This window comes from Sprattus sprattus, assembly GCF_963457725.1.
Source record: "Sprattus sprattus genome assembly, chromosome: 16".
In the NCBI taxonomy this organism is placed as follows: Eukaryota; Metazoa; Chordata; class Actinopteri; order Clupeiformes; family Clupeidae; genus Sprattus; species Sprattus sprattus.
In genome coordinates, this window is record NC_137914.1 from 24,555,004 (window position 1) to 24,578,319 (window position 23,316).

The 23,316-nt window shown below is 41.5% G+C and overlaps 1 protein-coding gene across 1 annotated transcript in view; it reads right to left on the reverse strand.

Annotated features, from left to right (window-relative positions):
• creld1b (cysteine-rich with EGF-like domains 1b) overlaps positions 1 to 20,906 on the reverse strand; it is a gene marked incomplete at its 3' end in the record, with an annotated part of 88,142 nt that extends 67,236 nt beyond the window's left edge. Inside the window, exons 1-2 of the mRNA XM_080854633.1 lie at positions 20,776 to 20,906; positions 10,439 to 10,557 (exon numbers count right to left, since the gene is read on the reverse strand). Of these exons, the coding sequence (XP_080710759.1) occupies positions 10,439 to 10,555 (117 nt within the window). The 5' untranslated portion in view covers positions 10,556 to 10,557; positions 20,776 to 20,906. The remainder of the gene's footprint in view (positions 1 to 10,438; positions 10,558 to 20,775) is intronic.
• Positions 20,907 to 23,316: the final 2,410 nt, after the last annotated feature.

Consider the following 23,316-nt stretch of genomic DNA (forward strand, 5'->3'; position numbering starts at 1 on the left):
GGGTCTCCCCCTCACGGTTTGAATACAATTCGGTGTACGAACGCCGTGGGGGAAGTTAAACAAGCATGCCTTAAATGTCTGGCCCAAAGGGCTGATGAACACCTGTACTATTAAGTTAATCTTAGGCTCTGGCGATTCAGAGATCGCTTGGCTGCAGAACGCATTGTAACTAAGACTCCAACTTGCTGCCTCATATATCTCTTCCACTGAGACGCTAGAAAATTCGCTTCCACAAAAAATACACAATAATAAAGCGTTTTCAAGGACTTCAGAAAATGGTTACAAATAGCCTACCCCAAAGTGCCATGAAAAGAAACAAAAATGACATTGCAAGGTGGTTTTGAAATCAGGCTGGTCATTATCCAGTTGTTGAGGATGCATATGCACTTAACGGTATACCCCCATCATCACTTTGCATGTGTCTGGAGAACAAGACAATAGCAGTCTGTCTGCCAAATGTTCTCATTGAGATAATGGGTCATATGAATACTGTTCATTGTTAACTTAATTAAATGTAAATAGGATATCGGTCACGAAAATGCTAACGTTAGCTTTCGTTGGCTACCAAAGCAGATCCTAATATCTTCCATACAACGACAAGGATCTTTGAAACAGGTGGTCGTGGAACGAAGTGTGGAGTGAAAACCACTGGACACATTTCGCCATCACAAACTCAAATCTGTTCCCTGTACGTATAAATAACCGTAATATATACCATAACCGTGATATAAAATTACAAATACAGTGATAGCACGTTTTGACCAAATTGCCCACCCCTAACACCAGAGATCACAGGACTTAATGACTACAGACCCGTTTGCCCTGACCTCTGTGGTGATGAAGTCATTTGAGCGCCTTGTGCTTCCGATAAATTACCATAGTTACATATCACTTAGGTTAGCCTGCCCTGGAGCAGGTTAGTGCTAAGTTTAGCTGGATAAGCTTGCCACATCCCCAGCAAAAGGAGGGATCCCATTGACCAAGGAGTCATATTAGATAGTTTGATTAGCGTAGGGAGAGAGTTCTTTGCGATCGCCGAGATCCATTTTTCTATCATGATGAGCTCTTGTATGAGCGCTACCGATTCAGCCAACAAGGAATAATTAATTTACAAGACCTTCTCGTGTCATTTATGGCAAACACTACAGTCGACCATTGAATGTCTTCCGCTTTTTTGCGAGTGGTAGCCTACATATTTGTAATGTCGGCGATGCGGAGAACTCATAATTATATGACAGTGTTATTAGTAGTGTAACCGAGCGTTGGCACTTATATCTTTTATGACAAGAATGACACAAGCGTGGAAGGGAAAATAGTCTCGTTTACTTAGAACATACCAGAAGTGAGCCGGTCACAGCGTGAGAGCTGGAATACCTTCATCCAAGTACGGAAACCCCGAGGGGATAAAATACATTCGCTCTTCACAATACTAGTCTGTTACATACTTCCCCCCCAACGAGAATAAACGTCCCCGTTTACAAGAGAACATTCCCCAGTAAAGCATGCTATACAGCAAAACAATTATTACAACACAGCAAAAGGGGAAAAATGTGCAATCAGAATTTTTTTTTCAAACAGCAACCTGAATCTATGGCTGACAGAAAAAAAGCACTCCATGAACAAAAAATTACAAAGACAGTTATTTCTTCTTTTTTTGTGTGTGTGTGTGTGTGTGTGTGTGTGTGTGTGTGTGTGTGTGATTTTTTCACATTGTCTACGCATATTCAGTAAAAAAACAAAATCACTTAAATGTTCAGGGGCCCTCAGCACCCTTCCATGTCTACTCCTGACAGTCACAGCCAACATATCGTTCCCCTCTGAACAAGGCCCATCGACTGAAGGAGACAGCCCTAACTGGTCAGGGCCCGGAAACACAGCCCCAGGGGAACAAGGGGTAGGGGTCAAAGGAGGGTCAGGCACTTGTGGCTGTGAAGGCAGGCGAGTTGGCAGTGTATAATGTACTACCTGCTTCCGCTCATCACAGTCAAAGGGATTGGCAATGCGGTACGTGATGCCCGGCACATCACCTGAGTCCATCACCTGCATGGCCCCTTCCAGTGTGGGGCTAACTTCATGCGGCTCTCCACTGGGTTGTTAAGCCACACCAGAGCACCCACCTTGTAGGGTTTGTGACGAGCTCTCTCATCATGATAGAGCTTCTGCCTTTCATGAGCCTCTGCGCCATGCATGCTGGCCCTGCTAAAGGCGATTCTGAACTTTGCCTGCAATGAGGAGGCAAATCCGGCATGGGATCCAGGTGCTTGTGACTCCATAGCACGGGTAGGTATCAGTATGTCTGCAGGAGCTCTCGCCTCTCGTCCATGGGTAAGGAAGTATGAGGTGAAATGTGTGCATGCATGTACTGATGTGTTGTAGACAAAGGCCACCTGTTTCACATACTCATCCCATTCACCCCCACAGTCCAGCAAAGTCTTCGCTAATTGATCAATTAAAGTCCTATTAAAGCGCTCCACCATTCCATCCGATTTCGGATTGTAGGGAGTGGTGCGTGTTTTTGTGATTCCAAGCAGTTGGCAGAGGCTCTGTATAATCTCTGCTTCGAACTGGCGCCCCTGATCAGTATGCAGGCGCTCCGGCAAGCCGTGCACCAAAACATAATCTTCAAAGAGACACCGGGCTACAGTTTGTGCTGGTAAAGAATACAAATTGACAAATTTAGTAAAATTGTCCTCAACTACTAGTACATACCGATTGCCCTTTGTTGTCAGTGGCAGCTCAACAATGTCAGCGGCCACCCTTTCAAATGGACGGTTCACACAAGAGCCACCCATTGGTGCTCGATGGGATGGCACCGGAAACCGGCGTGTATGGCACGCCCTACACTGCTCACACCAGTTCCTTATATCCTTGAACATGTATGGCCAGTAGTAGACTTGAGGTGCTTGTTCCCATACACGCTCTGCTGAGAAATGTGCAGAAGCTGGCGCAGGAGATCTGGTACAAGGATAGAGGGAACCACAATTTGACTGAGTCTGTCACCAGTAAGCGAGGAGATAATTCAAAATGGACTGTTGTGTCGATGTATTATCAGGCGATCAAATTCTGCTGAAAACTTCCTTAAACTACAAGAGGCCCCTTTTAGTTGTGCTCGAGACGGCTTCCGTGATGCTTTCAGCCACCCGAGAACAACTTGTAAATCCGCATCTGCCTCTTGTTGTGCTCTGACATCTGCCAAGTCATGTCCTAGAGTAAGAAGTGATGGCTGAGGGTCTGGTGGCGTTGGGTGTACGGCGTTAACCCCAACCATGGTGTTCAAGGTGGTCAATTCGCTATCAGCCAGGTAGTCCCGGTCTGGCCGTCAGGAGAAGGCATCGGCATTCATATGGCGCTGACCATCCTTGTACACAATGTCCCAGTTGAGTGGATCCAGCTCTAAGATCCATCTACCCCTTCTGCCTGTTGGATCATGATCAAGAGTCATGCGTCTGAGGCTTAACAAAGGGCGGTGGTCTGTAACAATTGTGAAGGACGTAAGCCCAATGTAATCTCGGAACTCGCGAACAGCCCACACAACTGCCCACAGCTCACGGTCAAAAGTGGACCAGCGCCGCTCTGTTTGATTTAGCGTTTGGCTGGCATAGGCCACTACATGTTCCACCCACTCCTTCACTTGGGCCAGGACAGCCCCGACAGCCTCTTTGGAGGCGTCCGTGAAAACTTTGAATGGCACACTGAAATCTGGTAGGGCCACAATAGGAGCAGAGGACAGCATATTCTTAAGGTAAGTGAATGATGTTTCACAGTCTACAGTCCATTCAAAAGCTACATATTTTCCCATTAGGTGATTGAGAGGCGCAGCATGTTTGGCAAAGTTGCGTTCAAAGCACCTGTTATATGAGCATAGGCCCACAATCGCCCTGACCTCTGATGCAGACTGAGGAGTAGGCCATTTCCTGACTTTCTCTGTGTTCTTTGGATCAGGTTGGAGGCCGTGCTGAGAGATGACATAACCCAAGAAAACCACATGATTTCGGGCAAGATGACATTTAGCTGGATTGAGCTTTAGCCCGGCGGCCTTGATCCTTGAAAACACCTCCCCAAGGCTGGAAAGATGGTGCTCGAATGTGTCACTGTAAAGAAGGACATCATCTAGGTACACCATGCAGATGTTCCATGGTAAACCCCGTTACACTACCTCCATCATCCTCTGATTTGTAGCAGGAGAATTGGACAAACCCATTGGCATTGACCGCCACTGGTAAAGGCCCCGCCCAGTGGTAAAGGCAGTCTTTTCCCGAACCTCTTCTTCGACTTCCAATTGCCAGAATCCTTTGGAAAAGTCAAGTGTGCTGAACCACACAGAACCTGCCAGTGCATCCAGTGTGTCATCTACTCGTGGCAGAGGATGACAGTCTTTCACAGTCACACTGTTGAGGCGTCTGTAGTCAACACAAAATCTCCATTGACCATTCTTTTTCTTCACTAAAACGACTGGGGCTGCAGCTCTCTTCAATCACGCCATCTGCAAGCAGCTCCGCTACCTGTTTCTCGATCTCAGCCCTCTTTCCAGGTGAGGTTCGGTACGCGCGTTGCTTAATGGGAGGATGATTATTTGTGTGCATTTGCCTGTGTTTCGGTTATCACTAGAGAAAATGTCGCCATACTGCTGGAGCAATGCAGACATTGTTGCCTTCTGAGATGTTGAGATCGGAGATTCTTCTAATGACACAGGGGGAACGACATGGGATGACGGGTTAGCTGTCACTGCAGCCACATCATGTGATAGTGAGTTTATGTCTGTCTCATTGATCGTGTAAAATTCCCCTAAATGAGTGCCCTGCTGTAAAACAACATCACTTTTTGTAGGATTTAAAACTCGAGCACACGTCACTCCATTTTTCACTGCTGTAACTGTGTGAGCTACAACTAAGTTTGAACTATCAGGAATATTGGGCTCATTGACAGGCACAATAATCTCACTAAGTGGAGGGAAAGTCATGGTGTTGGCAATGGCAACGTTACAGCACACAGGGGTTAGGTCACTCCTCCGGAGTAGAGGAATGTTGGCATCCCATAGTTGAAGCTTGCCGTTGGTGATGTCCAAAAGGGCATGTTTTTTTACTAAAAAGTCCCAGCCCAATAGCACCGCTTGTGTAGTTTCCCTCAACACATGAAAAGTATGCTGCCATGAGTCTGTGCCCAAACACAATATGACAGGAATTGTGCCCAATGTGTCTAACATTTGTCCATTTACTGCACGAGCACTTACATAGTCTTTCTTTAGGGGGCGGTTACGAAGGGAGGGGACAGACATTCTGAAGTCAGCACTAATGGGATGAGAACCGATTTTAACGATTCCGGTTCCTTATCGATTCCTGCTTATCGAACCGATTCTCTTAACGATTCTTATAATTTGGTAAGGGGCGAAAAAAGAGCACAAACGGGTTTCTTACATTAATGTTCTTTTATATAAATTTCTAGAATGTTTACATACACATTTAAATAAAACTTTCATAACTTAAATAAAATGTGTTCTGTTTTATATAAACATTCATACAAATAACAATGCTCCTTCCTTACAGAAGACGTACTAACTGCAGCCTGTAACGATGACAGACTAGCAGCCTCTGAGCCCGTCTGATTTAGAACCTCATCATCAGCTTAATTGGATGGAAATGGAGATTATTTATAGAGCGAACGCTGGTTTGCACAATGAAAAAAATGGCACTAACAAAATCGCTGAATTTTCTGATCTGACATACAACCCTTGGCTTGTTATTGAGGTAAAGGACTGTATATTTTCTTGTAGGTTGCTTGGTTGTATTGCTAATAGCGAACTATTATGCTAAACGCTTCTAATAGCAATGTAGAGTCCACTACAAACACAGTAACGTACTGAAACATAATTACTTGTATCATGTACAAACTAGGCACTCAGTATATTTAACACTTAGCTATTGCTGCCACTGAATTGGCTACGAGAAACGTATCCATATCGAACTGTCAAACTGAGGGAGCTGCACGCGTTGGTTGCTTATTAACGGAGTCTTTTGTACAGCCTAACCCTACCCTAGGACCAACAGAGGGGAGGCAAGCACTGCCCCTGCCTCTAGCCAACGGTTGAAAATAGAAGATTATACAGTTAAGCTAGCCTAGTCATGTAAGTTATATATAATAAATGACAATGTCCAACATCGCCCATTCTGTTAAGCAATTCAATGCTAAGTTTAGTTATGGTTAACACGAAAACGCCAACACTTGCTGATAACACACGAGTAACACCGTTATGACTTATGATAAAACATTTTGAGGAGTTTACCTTGGCAAGTAAGGGATGAAGCGCCGACGTTAGTTGAGCTGCTGCTGGCATCGAAAACATGACATTCTTGTAATTTTATACCATGTGTGCTGAAGTGCTTATTCATGGTAGATGTACTTCCTCCCTTTAAGGAAATACATTTTTTACAGAGGTTACAAGTGACCGTGTTCGCATCCATTCGGCTGAAATAAAGCCACACTTTAGATCGCTTCTGTCGAGTTGCCATTTCTGCTGTGTTCTGACTTCATTATAAGAGTTTGCGCATGCGCAAACGGCACAGAGACCCGTTAACAGACCCGGTTATGAATTTGGCTAACGATTCCAAAGATTCGGCTCATTGGGAACCGGTTCTCAACAAGACCCGGTTCTCGGTTCCCATCCCTACTAATGAGAGACACACTTGAACCTGAGTCTAGTAACATGGGAACCACCGTGCCTTCAATCACACCTTGAACATAAGATATCGGTGTCTCACATTCAATGCTGTATACAGCGTTAATTACAGGGTCACTGTCGCCAGTGTTGGTCGGTGAGCCCAAAGAGAGCGCAGCTGGCGTTCGGCCCGCAACATCAGCTACAATCCATTTCCCTGGCGGTTGTGCTGGTGGTCACCGTGAGGGGAGATGAAGCGCACGCCCCGTCTCCTAGGTGTCTCCCCTTCATAATGTGTGTGGCGGCCTGGGCTTGAACTGCGTCCTCCAGGTGACCAGGCAGGACCAGGACTTCCATGGCCGCGAGATGCTGCGAACGGCCTCCGGTCCCCACCAGGTGATGGGAATCCCCTGTCCAGTGAGCGGCCTCGCTGTAGCTCGTGGGAGGCTCGCGACTGACATCCGTATCCACCACAGGTGCAACAACATGGGCTCCTTCCTGATGGAGAGCCACCTGCCTGTATTCGCCTTCAGCCGCAGCCGCTGATTATCCTCAGCTATCAGTCTCATTTCAGTTTTCATATCCCTCATCTCTTCAGTCAGGCTGTGTATCGCTTTGTGTAGGCCCCCATAATCAGTTACTGAGTGAACAGAGGCTACCTGTCCTCCAACACTGGTCATGCAGCCAGTGACTTTAGCTGCATGGTCTTGTTTGACCGCCTCTCTACCATTCTCACACCGCTCAGCAATAACCAATGCTTCTTCCATATCCGAAGCTCCTTGTTCGTGACACTTTAACTTCAGATCGACATCTAAACCAGCGAGGAAACGGCGGAACTTTTCCTCTCTGGTGGCATGTTTTTCATAGTCTGGAAATGCCTCCGCAACAAGCCGGCTGATATCGGCAGCATACACTACGAGACTCTCGTGTGAAGCACGGGGGCGGGCAGAAAGATTGGCTCTGAAACGGTCCAAAAACTGCTTGCGTCCAAAGGCTTCTTTAAGTCTCTCTTTCACAGCACTGTAATCAGCCTGGACTGCAGTAGGAAGGCTATCCCACAATAAGAATGCAGCTCTGCTCAAACGAGTTGGAAGAATTCTCACCAGTTCGTAGTGATAGGTTGTCTTGTCATCCCCTTCCACGAGAGCGCGGACTGCCACTTCAAACTGACGTGCCCAGCAGAGAAAACTTTGCTTATCATCCTCTCCAGAAAAAGGAGACGGTAAGTCAATCTTTACCCTGGTGGCATGGTAATCTTTGTCCCGTCGGGTGTCAAACAGCAAAGAATCCTCTTCCACTTTGCACCATATTAGTTTTTTTTTTATTATTCTTCTTGCCGCCTGTATTAGCCTAAAATGGTCATGCTAAGCCAGACATCGGATAGCTAACCGCTAGCAGATTACACAATACAAATCCACTACACTCTAGAAAAATAAAACGACTATTGCAAACAAAACGAAACTATAGACTTATTTTTTTTTAAACCGCTTCCACCAATGTAATCGAGCGTTGGCACTTATATCTTTATGACAAGAATGACACAAGCGTGGAAGGGAAAATAGTCTTGTTTACTTAGAACATACCAGAAGTGAGCCGGTCACAGCGTGAGAGCTGGAATACCTACATCCAAGTACGGAAACCCAGAGGGGATAAAATACATTCGCTCTTCACAATACTAGTCTGTTACAGTAGGGTAGACTGAGTACAGTTAAAACAGTTGATACACCTGAAATAACTTCCATGCGCAGCAATCCTGAGACGGGATTTTTAGTTTGCACATGCATACTGACGTCTTCTTTGATCCCAGGAAATTTGAGCACATAACCCTTCTCCCTTACGGAGATATCGGCGAAAATTGTTTTACGTACCTAAGATCTTGATTTTATCATGTCCCTGCTACAATGACGATGTTATTAACCATACACCATCAACAAATGCAACTTACATCATTGCAAACGTCTAGTTTTGCAAACGTGTCTAGTTTTTGTGCAGTAGTGAATAAAGCAAAAAGTGTCTCAACTGTACTCAGCCTGATACACCATAGCATATCATTTTTGTAGATAATGATTAAGGTGGAAGCATGAAGACAGAAATAACCACAATCATTGCTTCAATTTATTGAATTTCTTATTAATACATTTAGTAATTTAGCAGACTTTTTTATTCAAAGCGATTTACAAGGAGATGTAAAACTACAATTAGTACGGAGGTGAGGGAAATTGAACTAGCAATCTTTTGAATACAAATCGTGAGCTCTACCCACTGCACCAAAGTCACATAATCCAATGACTAAAATATATCACCCCGTACACAGCCTATAGACAGTTTCTTGTATAAATCTCTCGCAGCGGTGGCGGTGTTGGATTTTGCCATGATTATGGTCTTGAATTCTTCATAACGCGTTCATGGTCATCTCCTGCCTTAGCGGAGAAAAAAATGAGTCTTTTTCTTTGAGTTTAGACTATTTTGCCGTTTAAAAAAAATCATGGTTTTGGTGATCGAGCTTTCCTGCCTTTTGAAGTAGGACGTGCACGCGCAAGTTTAGCCTGGTTGACATTAAGCCACATGATTAAGATGTGGATCAGCCGTCGCCGAGCCGGTATAAAGCCGTAAAAGAAAACAGCCCAACCCACCCCTATCCCCCTGAGTGACTCCCCAGTCGACAGTGTGGAGTCCTTCCGCTTCCTGGGCTCCATCATCTCCCAGGACCTCAAGGGGGAGCGGAACATCATCTTTCTCACCATAAATGCATATCAGAGGATGTTCTTCCTGCAGCAGCTGAAGAAGTTCAACCTGCCAAAGACAATGATGGTGCACTTCTACACCTCCATCATTATGTCCATCCTCAACTCCTCCATCACCATCTAATCACTGCTGCCGATGCCAATGACAAAAGCAGACTGCAGCATGTCATTCGTTCTGCTGAGAAGGTGATTGGCTGCAATCTGTAATCTTTCCAGGACCTGAATGCATACAGTATCCTGAGGCGTGCAGGAAAGATTATGGCCAACCCCTCCCACCCTGGACACAAACTCCTTGTGACACTCCATCAGGACCAAAACCTCACGACACCAGAGCAGCTTCTTCTCGTCTGCGGTTGGCCTCATCAACAAGGCCCAGGGAGTCATTTTGGTTTGAAAAATGCTGGGGCCATTCTACAGGCACTGGCCTATTGCATTGTCCAAATACAAATGCACCACATTTCAAAGGTAACTGGGATTTTGTAGGGCTTTTAAAACATTCTAAAACAAGTGTGATGCATTTCTCAAGTAGAGGCCCGCTAATAAAGAACTCTGCTGTTAGAATAATTCCCTGACACTGTATAAGACATGGGATAAAACGTTTGCCTCCTTATTACTACCCCCACCTCCAGTATCTGAGGGTGCAATTAACCGGAATAGTTTGTCCATATGGTTTATTACATGTTTTTGCGCATATTACAGCACAAGTAATAATTACTTTTTACAATATGTTCACTCTATACATCAGCACCCATGCATAGCCCACACATATCTGCAGGGTTCAGATCTCATTTGCCTGATAAACCACAGCATCATACTTGTATAACATGGAATTACCAGCTTGCTATAAATGAAGCTAATGCTGCTTGGTGATGTAGTATAGAATAGGTTCTGACAATCTCCTGAAAATGCACTTGTTTTTGACCACATTGAAAATACTTTATTTCTTATTTTTTTACAGTAAAAAGCTATTCACAAGTGTGGAAAATATAACATTTAGATTGCATTATGTTTTTTGAATGTAAAAGAGTGAAAAAAACCGTACCTTAACAAAACTTTGAGTGAGTTTTCGGCATGTTTGGCAGGATGCCGTGTGGACCGTCATCACATAGGCAAGCAGCATCAGTGCCAGCGCAGGTAGAAGAGAATATGACCATCCCATGACTTCAGTCACAGCCAATAAGGAAAGACAAAGGAGGTGTGTTAATAGTCCAGTATAACTGACAATAACCGCAGTTTAAATTGAGAAATTTGGCTGTGCCTACTTGTTGAAATAGCCATAGACTCTAAATAGGGAAGCTATCTGGAACGTGAAAATCGATGATCGTTTAAGTTCATCTAGGCTAAGTCAGTATTGGCCCAGTCTTGTAAAATCTGAATAGATCATAATTTGGTAGATGTGTATGGAGGACCAAACCTGCCATATTTACAAATGAATGAATAAATAAATAAATGTCCACATCCATACATTTAGACAGAAATAAATAGATACATGTATTAATTAATGCACAATTGTCAATCAATAGTTACTTATAATTTACATTTACGTATGTATTTATTTATTCATTCATATATTTATTCATACATTCATTCATTCATTCATTCATTCATTCATTCATTCATTCATTCATTTATTTATTTATTCATTCATTCGTTGTTCCCAATATGATAATGAGAGGAGGCCAGTAGGCGTGGAAACTGACGTGGAAACTGACGTTCAGACCTTTTGCAATCAATCCAGAGCCTTGATGATACTGATTTAATGCTATGGCTTTGTATCAGATAGCCATGTTATTGCTCTCAGGTTGTGCTTATGCATACCATGGGATACTCAGGAGTAGGCTTCCCATTCACAAAATTCTACAAAGATTTAAATATAAAAAGTTATTAATGGCCTTTTGGGACGTTTTGTTCAACATTGATGTAGTGTGTTGAGCTCCTGGCAAATAGGTGGCGTTTGCTATCGCTCTAGGAGGATAGCTCAGACTGCAATTTTTCAAAACAGTAACATTAGCATTTTGACGGTAACATTAACATTTTGATTTTAACATTAACACATTTGTTGGAGAGACTAGTTATGTACTTCTGATGGTAATAATACTAGTTGCCATGAACCACAACTGTTAGGGGATGTTCTAGTTATTCATCATAACTAGCGATAGATAGCTAGCTAACTGCAAGCAGCTTCATTTATTTTGGAGCAGACATATGTGTATTTTGCGATATATTGAGTTGGGAGTGGTGTCTCCCACACTGTTTAATCCACAACTGGCAACTTTCCTCCTATGTTTTGGGCTTTGGAAATGCGAACAAAAACGACGTGTCCCTCTAATCTCTCAGGGTACCTTGTGTAAGATCTACAAGTCCCGTAGGCACTCTGGGGATGGCCCAGTGTTCCGAAAGGCCAATATTCCGAAATGTCAATATTGCGGGGGGAAAAAGTCCCCCTGGCATACTTTAGAACTAGTTTAAGTGGCACAAAACACACACAGGTTTTAATTTGGCAGCAGAGACGCCCATCGGGCTATCACGCAGATCACTTTTCCTAGGCAATATTTGTAGCCTGACGATGTCATACTCATAATTCTAGTCAGACCAAAAATGTTGTGGGCGGAGTTCAGGCTGGTATCCAGGCTACAATATTTGTTAACTTAGCCTACTATGGTTTTGAATATGGGGTACCTTTCCTGTGAAGGAAATCACCGTTATTGTAAACAATGCACCTAGTGGGGCCGGCAAAGTGCTCAGTATCGTGCCAAATGCTCAAAATGATCGTATTTGGATGATCATTATTGTGCACCTGGCAACACTGAGAGGGCTGTCGATGACCTATGACAGTTCTCTCTAGTCAGAGCTCGTGCAAGAGGGTGGAACATAAGGGAGATACCCTTTCCAAAACTTGTAAGGGCTTAAAAACGAGTTTGTGAAAGACCCAGAAACACAAATATCCGATGACGCAAAATCCCGGACAATTTTGGAATCCCAAAAATGTTTAGGTCTCGGAATGTCCGTGTAAAAGAGGACGTTTGGTCACCCTAAAGCACAACCTGAGAGCAATAACATGGCGATCTGATACAAAGCCATAGCATTAAATCAGTATCATCAAGGCTCTGGATTGATTGCAAAAGGTCTGAACGTCAGTTTCCACGTCAGTTTCCATGCCTACTGGCCTCCTCTCATTATCATATTGGGAACAACGAATGAATGAATGAATGAATGAATGAATGAATGAATGAATAAATAAATACATACGTTAATGTAAATTATAAGTAACTATTGATTGACAATTGTGCATTAATTAATACATTTATCCATTTATTTCTGTCTAAATGCATGGATGTGGACATTTATTTATTTATTCATTCATTTGTAAATATGGCAGGTTTGGTCCTCCATAGATGTGTGTGTATGTGACAAAAGAACAATATAACACTACCATACCACTAGTAAACAAGTTATTTTAAAAACTTTAAAGAAGTATGCGGTCTTACCAATATAAATATCCAAACTGCTTCATGGAAATAAGCCTTTGGCATATGGAACCTTATGTAACTGTCACAATTGGCAAATCTTCATCCTTTGCTCAAGAAACCCCATATTGTTATTTAAATATGCATGCAAGTACATTGATATATTTCACAGAGCAGTTTCACCCAAATGGAACAACCCAGATTATAGCATTATGTAAGGTAGTTTACAAATATCGGTCATTCCCTTTGCACAAATAAAGGCCAGCATTTTATAAATATAATACCCAGATCACAGGTTACTCCTCTGACCATCTACAAACTGCACGGTATCATGTCAATTTGAGCTGATTTCTTCAGAAGGTCTTAATAGTACAGTCATTTACATCAGGCCATTTGGATGTCCCCAAAAAATGTAATTCCTACTGATTCCTACTCTTTTAACAGGTTTTAGAAGGCTTATGCCGTCCCCACCCTCAAGTGATTTTAATAAGACACAAAATGTTCGCACTTTTTAGCTGATGCTAGCACCTAATCTGTGCAACAGACTGTGGTGGATTCATCTGGTTTGGAAACTGTTGTGGATTCATCTGGTTTGGAAACTACAGCAAAGTTCAGTGTTGTTGAAAACTTTACTATTTTACAAAGATTTTTTTTTTTCAAACAGCCAGATCATGGAGTGTGCCAACATCATAGTTCTGATATCACCAAATCACACACTTTGTTGTCTATACATATCTGAACAAATATCCTCTCTGATGTCAATATCTTGAGATAGATGTAATAAATTCAACAATTTAACAGATGCATATGTCCTTAATATAAAGGCTAATATTTAATGTATACAAGTAATACCATATCAAATGATGGAAGATGTCCTGAAAAAAAAACATAGCATGCATAGCTGCCTCTTATATTGACCGATATAGAGGTTAAGAAGTAAAGGTAGTGAAATTATGTCGAAATGAGCCTAGGCCGATAAGAGTTAAAGGTACAGTATGCAACAATAGCTATTCGCTAAAGGTATGCTAGCAGCTAAAACTAACGAAATCTCTTGAAATGTGCTGACTTTGACATTATGACAAACTAGTTACTCAACGACTGTCCTTACACAGTCAACAACATCAAGCAAGTGCACCACAAGACTAAGCAAGACGGCAAATAAGCTACTTACTAGATCAGCAGAAGGTAAGCAAGTCAGGTCGGCGGGCTGCGGCAGGCAAAACTACATAACGCAGTTATATGCCTATCGACCCTGCTATGCCAATGGCACCAACGCGATTCTCCATATTAAATGTCATTGTAGCGCCCCAATTTTTTTTAAGCTGTTATTTTAAGGTTAAACTGCTTATCCTAACCCTAATCCTGATGCATAATTGTTGCATACTGTGCCTTTAATAAATAGATTAAAACAGTGGGTCAGCAGGGACAGCCCTGGGGTGGTCTTCATCCTACCTCACCAACAATTGTATTTACTTTCTTCAAGTTATATTGCTTCTACTACTACCACCCCTGTAAATTCTGATGTTCCTCAAGTCCATTCAAGGATGTGAATATGCTCCATTTAGAAGTTAAAAAAATCGCAGACATTATTTTTTCAAATCTAAACTACTGCATAGGCCTATCCCTTTTTCCATCAAGGTCTGCTGGATGTTTACAGTCCAAAACAAACCGCTTCAGGTAACCGTTCCTTTGGAGTTTTGGCCCCTAAACTCTGGAACAGCCTTTCTTATAATATCAGATCTGCTGTGTTACCTTAAGTACATTTTGGCATCATTACCATCGCCCAATATTCTCTGATGTTTGATTTGTAAGTTTATGAATTAAAACCACCATCAGGTGGCACTGGAAGACTATTGAATCAAACATAATGTATTTCCTGAACTTGCCGAGGCCCAATAATTACCCCCATTCATTTTCAATGGGAAAATAAGATAGCGTTCCAAAAGCAGGATGTATGTAAGCTATGGTGACTGATGTTTAACCTACTAGCTTTAATGTTGCTGCAGCTGGCATGAAAATTCAAAAGTTAATTAAGGCTTAAAGGAAAAATGATGATCTTTCAGTAAAAAATGTAAGATTTGTTATTATTGAAGTTATACGTGAGATTCACGTGAAAATAATCACCCCACTCTGATGCCACAGATCATTCCTGTACAGGACACTAGACTGTCATGCGTTACATGAAAATCACTTAACTGTCAACTAATATTCGAAGTTCGAATTCGAGTTCGAATAGTATTCAAAAACGCGAATTCGAACGTGAAAATTAATATTCAAATGTGAAACCACTCCCGCGGTACAAGCGCCTCTATCTGCTTTGTGAATGAGCCTCTGTCTGTTCGCGATGTCCCTCATGTACTGTTTAGTACTGATCTTATCAGGACTCTTATTGTGAAATAATGCGTGAACCGGAAACTAGTGTAACGTACCTGAGAGTGGAAGACGGTTGATTTAATAAAGACTCCTGAACTTGCAGTATATGTGGATACCGGGTAGGGCTTTGACTCCGAGTTTCGAATATAATTCGAATATCAAAAAATAAATAAATATTCGAACGAATATTAGGCAGCCCTTAATATTCGAACTTGTTATGGGCATTATTTTTTTGTAAATGTCTTTGCTTGAACGTTGTTTTCAATTCAGATTCCGAAGCTTTTTCAGGCATGAAGTTGTGTGAATCGCGAGATCGTTAGCAAGGCTGTCATTGGCAGTGGCGGTTCGTGCATTTCACGACTAGGCCTTCAGCGATGTCCTACACGACAGTTAAACTGAGTGAATCCACCTCTTAATACCATTATTATGACGCCATGGCTCTCGAGCCATATATTTATACAGAAAGGCAGTATAAGTGAGCATTGCATCACCTTAACATAGTCGAGTACAACAGACTTTATTAATATTTCCGGAGCATTTAAAATCAATACACCCATATTAACAATTGAGAGTAGTAAACTCTTCAGTTATATGATCGCTTGGATACTGACACAACTTCAAATAAAAGGGATTCGTCTACAAAGTTTTATTAAGTCCACCGAAAGTATCCTATGTGAGCTTTAACAAGTTTGTCCACTAAACATCGCATTGTCCCACCTGCAAAGCAATTACATTAAACTGACCCGATCCTCACGATATCCATTTTTTTCTTGAAAGGTCCGTCTTGAAAATGGCGTTTCTATTATATTAGCGACCAGATCGAGAGCCATTGTGGGTTGAAAATAAACTTAAATTTCCTTTTTCACTCGTCAACTAAAATGAGCACTCCCTGAGGCACTGCGTCAGTCTGCCGCACTAGTGGGTATCCAATCAAAGTATGTGTATGTGTCACGTTCAACATGATGCCTGCTAGCTTGCCCCAATGTCGCCAACTCGAATTCTGATTGGTTATCACAACTGTCTGTTTCAGTTCATTCAATTTAAATTATTTAAAAGTTCATTGACGTTGACTGATACACTGCCCTCTGGTGGACAAAACATAAACAACTTAAGTTTCATACCATATAGGTCTTACTGAAGGCATTTAATGGTCAAACCATTATTAATAAATATTCGAATATTAATATTAATAAACAAACGAACTTCGAATATGATTTTTAGGCAAAAGTCAAAGCCCTAATACCGGGTAATACTTTCTATGATAAAGTACAAGTCAATACATGGTGTCAGAAGTGGGATAATATTCGAATGTGAAAAAACACTCCCGCGGTACAAGCGCCTATCTGCTTTGTGAATGAGCCTCTGTCTGTTCGCGATGTCTTTCGTTTTAAAGTAAGGAGGCAGTGCTGCTTGCGATGATCGTTCTTATAGCCTAATGTTTGTTTTTTTCATTGAGAATAACCCAGCAGTTTAGCCACGGTTGCACTACATTACAAAATAATCATATAGCCTACGTTCATCATTTTTGTTCCTGGCGATTTCAATTGGTTGTCTGTGCAAGACAACAGACATGGACATTTATTCTTTCCTATTCACAACTGTTCTGAGCTGGACTTACACAGGCTATGCCATTCAATAAGCATCCGAAGTAGGGCTCAGGGGAGCTATTAGTCTGGTTGGTGAAAGCTGCTGTAACGCAATGTTCTCGGCAAAGTCCGAGACAGCTTTCGCATTATTGACGTATTGACGGCAACTGCGTAAAATATGCAACCAGATATTCAAATAGTTCGAATTCGTGATTTTTTTCCAAACGAACATTCGAATGTCATTTTTGAGCAATTTTGACAGCCCTACTTAACATGAATTGAAATGTGGAAATTGCTTGACACACCTTATTTATATGCCTTGCTCCAATGCTTTTCACAGATGAATGCAAAATGTCTGAGGATAACCAGCTATACAGTACCACTTCAGTCCAGGTTTCTGGAAGCTCTCGGCTTCAGGAGATCTGTATTACCATAATTTCCCAACTACTAACTGTGGTTGATACATTGATTTTGCATTTAATACTCATGTGCAGCCTATACATGGGAATGCATTTTTACATTTTTGCCTGATAGTTAGTAACACATACAGTAAAACTGCCTGGTAAAGTGTCAAAGAGAGTGAGAGAGAGAGCCACCCAATCTCCCTCTTTCACATTAATCAGCAGTTTTGGGTTCATTGTGATCACAGCCACTTGCGGATGATGTTAAATGATTTCACAAAGACATTTAAACAGCTCTGAGAGAATGTATGGGACATCAGTGGAGCAAGGGCTTTCTTCTAATATCAATATAGTGAATGAAGGGGGAGAAGTCATTCTCAAACACGTTTGCAATTCGCACTAGAAGCGTGTTAGAAGAGTATCCTTTATGGTGGCCTACTAGGTTGCCAGGGTATTGATTATCGATTCCACTTAAACTTTTAGAGTCCATTCCCACAGGGCCCCATAACACTAAAGAAACTCAATGAATGGTTTTCACTGGTAGGGGGTGTAGTATTTTGCTTGAAATGCCCATCCCTACTTTATAGCATATAACATTTAAATGACTGCAGTTGATTTGAATAAACCACGGTTAACACACAAGTGTGGGTGTGTTTAATAAGTAAGGGATAATGTATTGTCAGGTCATTAGCCAAAAATAAATCCCGACGGGGCGGACGGGTTGTTGTTTCGTCCTGAAGGGATTTATTTTTGGCTAATGACCGACGGACAATACATTATCCCGCTTATTATACGGTTACTTGCCAAAAACGATAGAAGACATTCCTCCAACATCCCTCTTTTTAATGACTTAGTTGTCGTTTCATGAGTCCCGTTTAGAAATAAATAGTTCTTCAAGCAAATAGAACTATGAAGTTTCAGGTGTTGCATAGCAACCCATTACTTGCTTGGTCATTATCTTTTCCCAGCGGTCTGTTAGCAGGAATTAATGTATGGAAGAATGTTGGGATGGCCCATTCAAATCAACGGTACTTTTTGGAACATTCTGAAGAGCCGTATAATAGTTCCTATTATTAAACACACCCACACTTGTATGATAAAGACCGCTGTCCTTGGCAAACAGGTTTTGTGCTTCTAATTCACATCTTTCATATCCTTCCGCAAGAAGTCCGGTAATTTTAACGTAACAGACTCATGGTAATTGAAACTTCAAAGTTCTATTTGCTTGAAGAACTATTTATTTCTAAACGGGACTCATGAAACGGCAACTAAATCATTAAACAGAGGTATGCTGGAGGAATGTCTTCTATCGTTTTTGGCAAGTAACCGTATAATAAGCGGGATAATGTATTGTCCGTCGGGTGTTGTTCGCCCCGTCGGGATTTATTTTTGGCTAATGACCTCCGGACAATACATTATCCCTTACATATTATTAAAGTTTCCTTTAGGCTAATCATTTCCAGTTTTTGTTTCACCGCAGAATGAAAGTGTATAGACTCCTCAATGGAGTCTGCACAAACTTAATTAAGGGCCATGCAGCACTCGAAGTTAGTATTGTTTTCAGGCTCATTATATAAACTTGGATTCTCAAGGACCTTTTATTGCAAAGGTAAAGTAGCAGTTTAAGTTAAGTTTTCCTACCTAAGCATCATCACTACCTTTCAGTAGGAAGTTGGAGAATTCTGATCTGTGTGTAAATTTGACATTGAAGACTTGCAAATCTCTGCCATTTAGTATGTTGTTCATTAACTATTAGCCTTAGCATAAGTGTTAGTATGTTGTTCATTCACTATAAGCCTTAGCATAAGTGCTAGTAGATTGTTCATTTACTATAAACCTTAGCATAAGGGCTAGTAGGTTGTTAATTTACTATAAGCCTTAGCATAAGTGTTAGTATGTTGTTCATTCACTATAAGCCTTAGCATAGATGTAAGTATGTTGTTCATTCACTATAAGCCTTAGCATAAGTGTTAGTTTGTTGTTTATTCACTATAAGCCTTAGCATAGATGTTAGTATGTTGTTCATTCACTATAAGCCTTAGTATAGGCTAAGTGCTAGCATGTTGTTCATTCACTATAAGACTTAGCAAAAGTGTTAATTCGCTGGTTTGTATCACATACTCAACACCATCATTTCAGGTAATGCTTGTAATCAAAACAGGGTCGTCATCTACTTAAACCTTTGATGTTATTTAAAAGGTTTCTAAATGTTATTTCATAAAATTTGCCAGATTGCCAAAAGTACACATTGCCTTAGCATTTTATGTACTTATTTATAGGATTATTTATTATGCTCTCTTTTGAATATTGTCAGTGTGTTAAATGGCAGAAAAGGAGGGCAAAGAAAAATATAGTTTAATAAATAAAGTGTTTGACTTATGTGTAATTATTTTTAACTTACAAAAGATACGTTTAGTGTGTTGATGTATTTTTTTCGTTTTTAAGTTTTGTTCACTTAATCACATGGGAAAGGTAAATGAAACCTCACAATAACTGAAAATATTTTTAATTGACACTTTCATTTAACTGCAATCAAATGTTACGCCATGTAATCCAAATATTGTGAACTCTGACATTTGACTTTCAAGATAATCGCGTTAAAAATGTGAAGGCAATCAGTCGCCTTTATTTTCTTAGTTCTGTTACATGTATACATGGTAGACTGACAAACAACAACTATTTGCAACAATCGCAGACGGCCAACAAAGCAAATTCAACACTTTGTCGGTGGATCCCATATAATGACTATCAGCATTGAAATGAAATTTATAGGTGTTCAATAACGGATTTAAAACGTGCTGTAAATGCTCTGTTTACTGATTGAATAACAAAGAAGAGACCTTCAGATTCTTCCATGATTGTTTTGACCTCATATTTTCTTAAACCTTACTAGGATTAAGTGCCAAAAATATGTGTCTGCATGCTGATGAATCTGCAGAAGAGATGGGCGAAAGTCATTCAACAAAAACGGAATTTGTGGGTATGCATTTCGGAGATTATGTGTGCAGGTCTATGCAGACAGAAATATCTACACGTGCTATCTACGTACAAAACTCTTCAATGTACCTGACTGTAATCTCATGTGCAGTCTGCGGTTATATGTGGGACTGCGGGTGAATTACTGGATATTGCTTACACGGCATCAAAGACGATTTATTCTTGTGTGGGAGATGACAGCTGTGTCATCCACTAACTCATCGAAAGACAAAGTGGATCTCCACCCACGAAACCCAATCAGATTGTGCAGACGAATATTGCAGGCGCTAAATCGTAGGGCACAAACGGGAACTGATTCTGTAGGGTCTGGGTTTCGCTGTCCTATCAAGCGTCTGTTTTCAATAAATAACCTTAAGAAAATAAAGGGAGCTTTCCACGTCAAGTCTATTGATCATTTTCGTGTCACTTATCGCAAACTTAGAAAATTGAAAAGATGTGTGCGTGTAATCATTTCATCCATGCTAAATACGGATTGTGCCATGCTATCTCATGGAAAGCCAGCTAGCAAGATGCTGTGGGTTTCGCCTTAGATCTGCAGCTACGCTGCGCACATACCTTTCAGTTGTCTGAGTCACGTCAATGAAGTCCACACGCAATAGCACAGTACTTCCAGCTGCTATTTTCCAAAAAATGCTCCGATAACGCCTCTATCATAATTTGGTTGTGTGCCCCACCTTTCATGACCACGATTTAAGGTTGTGAAGTTATCCGGTCTATTGCGGCTATAACAACAGTCTCGCCCTAATAGGACGAAAGCTTACAACCAATAACATATCACGCCCGCAGTCCATACTACCAATCATATCATGCCGGGTGTGTGGCCTCTAAAGGGTTTGATCACATCCATCGTGGTTGAAGTAGGTTGTTCTAAAGAGATTACAGGTTTTTGTGACGTCTGTTTTCGAACAATTTCATGATTAAAAACAACAACACACACACACACACACACACACACATTCACAGCATCATGCCAACAGCAAAATATCACAGCTTATGAGCAGACTTCATTAATGGAGAATTATCCATCAGTTAAATATTTCTAATAGATTTAAGGAGTAAGCCCTATCCTAGGTCAATATGTCTGCCATTTCCACAGCTTTTTTTATAAGGTAGCCTAATAATTGGATATTGAAAAAATATTTTTAGAGGTTAGTAATGAGTCTAGCAGGGGCATATGTCTATGGGTGTCTAAGGGTACAGTGCACAATCCTGGCTAAAGGTTGTTAATATTCAGCCAATGAAATTGCGTTCAATCAAATTACACCCTTTTTTTCTGTGCTCCTGAGGTGATGTGTTGATTGGCTGGAATAATGTATAGGGTACACTGTATGGCTTGGTCTGAGACACACTGGTTCCCATTTACAGAGCCAGGCTGTGTACGAACTCCAGCGTGTCTTTGAGTGAACACAGAACAGACAGCTTTAGAATTGTGAGGAGCAATTAGCTGAATTTGATCAAAAGTGTGATGGATTACAAGTGTGGACACTTCCTTTAGTAACAAGACAAGACGTAACGCAAAGCGTTACAAAATATGACCGCCGAACTGTTCAGTAGGTTTTTACACAGAATGAGTCATGGTTGTCAGTGTGTTTGTGTGTTTTTATGTGTTTTGTGTGTAAATTGGTTTGTGTTTCATTTTTATGTATTAAAGGAATTATTTGTGATAGATTTTGATGATTTGGAAATGTAATGTTTCGTGTACTACTTTTTTGTGGATTGTTTTGGTATATTTTTCTTTTGCAATGTAGTTTGTTAAAACAGGTCACATAAAGAGGTGTGGAAACAAAGTGAAGTTTCCAACCACCAACAGGTGGCGCTATAGGTGGTATCAGTCAAGCATATGTACGGGTTCGGGCCAGCGTCCACCCTAAGACATTTTCTCTGGATCAAACAATGTTCGCAAGAGTTATAAGAGACTTTGTGTTTTGTGGCAAGCACCGGCAAGTTGGCAAAGTTTGAGTGTCTGCCACACCCACACCTTCCGACTAATGAGAAAATCCAATATAACTTTTAGTTGCCAATGGCTGAATAGTAACCTGACCACATTGAAAGGCGTTACCATTACATTTGTCGGAGGAGTTCGATCAGATGCGAGGTTTGCAAACGCCGTCAAAACGCATCTTCCACTCAAAATGGCCGACTTCCTGTGGACCTGCCACCATGGCATCAAGAGACTTTTTGGTGCGTCCAAGCATGATGAAGACATGTACCGAATTCCGTCAAGCTACGCAAAAATAACCCCAATGCACAGGGTTTTTTGCAATGTTCTAGGGGGCGCTACAGAGTCTTTTTGCTCCATCCAGGGACAAAAACTCTACCGAAGATGGACGGTTACAGGCTTGATGTCCCTGGCAAATTTGGTAATTTTTCGAGCACTTTGACATATATGCGATTGAGTTATAAGAGACTTTGTGTTTTGTGGCAAGCACTAACAAGTTGGCAAAGTTTGAGGGTCTGCCACGCCCACACCTTCCGACTAATGAGAAAATCCGACAAAACTTTTAGTCGCCCATCGCTGAAGAGTAGCCGGACCACATTTCAAGGCGTTACCATTAAAGCTGTCGGAGGAGTTAGATCAGATGCGAGGTGTGCAAACGCCGTCAAAATGCATCTTTCACTCAAAATGGCCGACTTCCTGTGGACCTGCCACCATGGCGTCGGAGACTTTTTGGTGTGTCCAAGCATGATGAAGACGTGTACCGAATTCCGTCAAGCTACGCCAAAATAACCCCAATGCGCAGGGGTTTTTGCAATGTTCAGGGGTGTGATTTTTCCGTTTTTTTCCAGAATTCCGGTTTTTCCGACCTGAAAATGAGACTCTTGTGAATCATGCAGATCCGCAGTTTTTTTTTTTTGGGGAGGGGGGTATTGGTAAACATAATTACCGCTCATCGCTGTCAGCTGTTTTAGGAGTCATTTATAGATTTTTTGGCTCCACCATTCTATCCTTGCGAAAGGTGATCTGACGTTCTGAGAATGTTGGAGATGTGGTGCGAACGTTTTCCCGTGCCCAACACAGAGCTGCAAACATACATGATTTTGGCGTAGCAGATACGATTTCCAGACCACTGCTGCTACGCTTGACTTGAATATCCT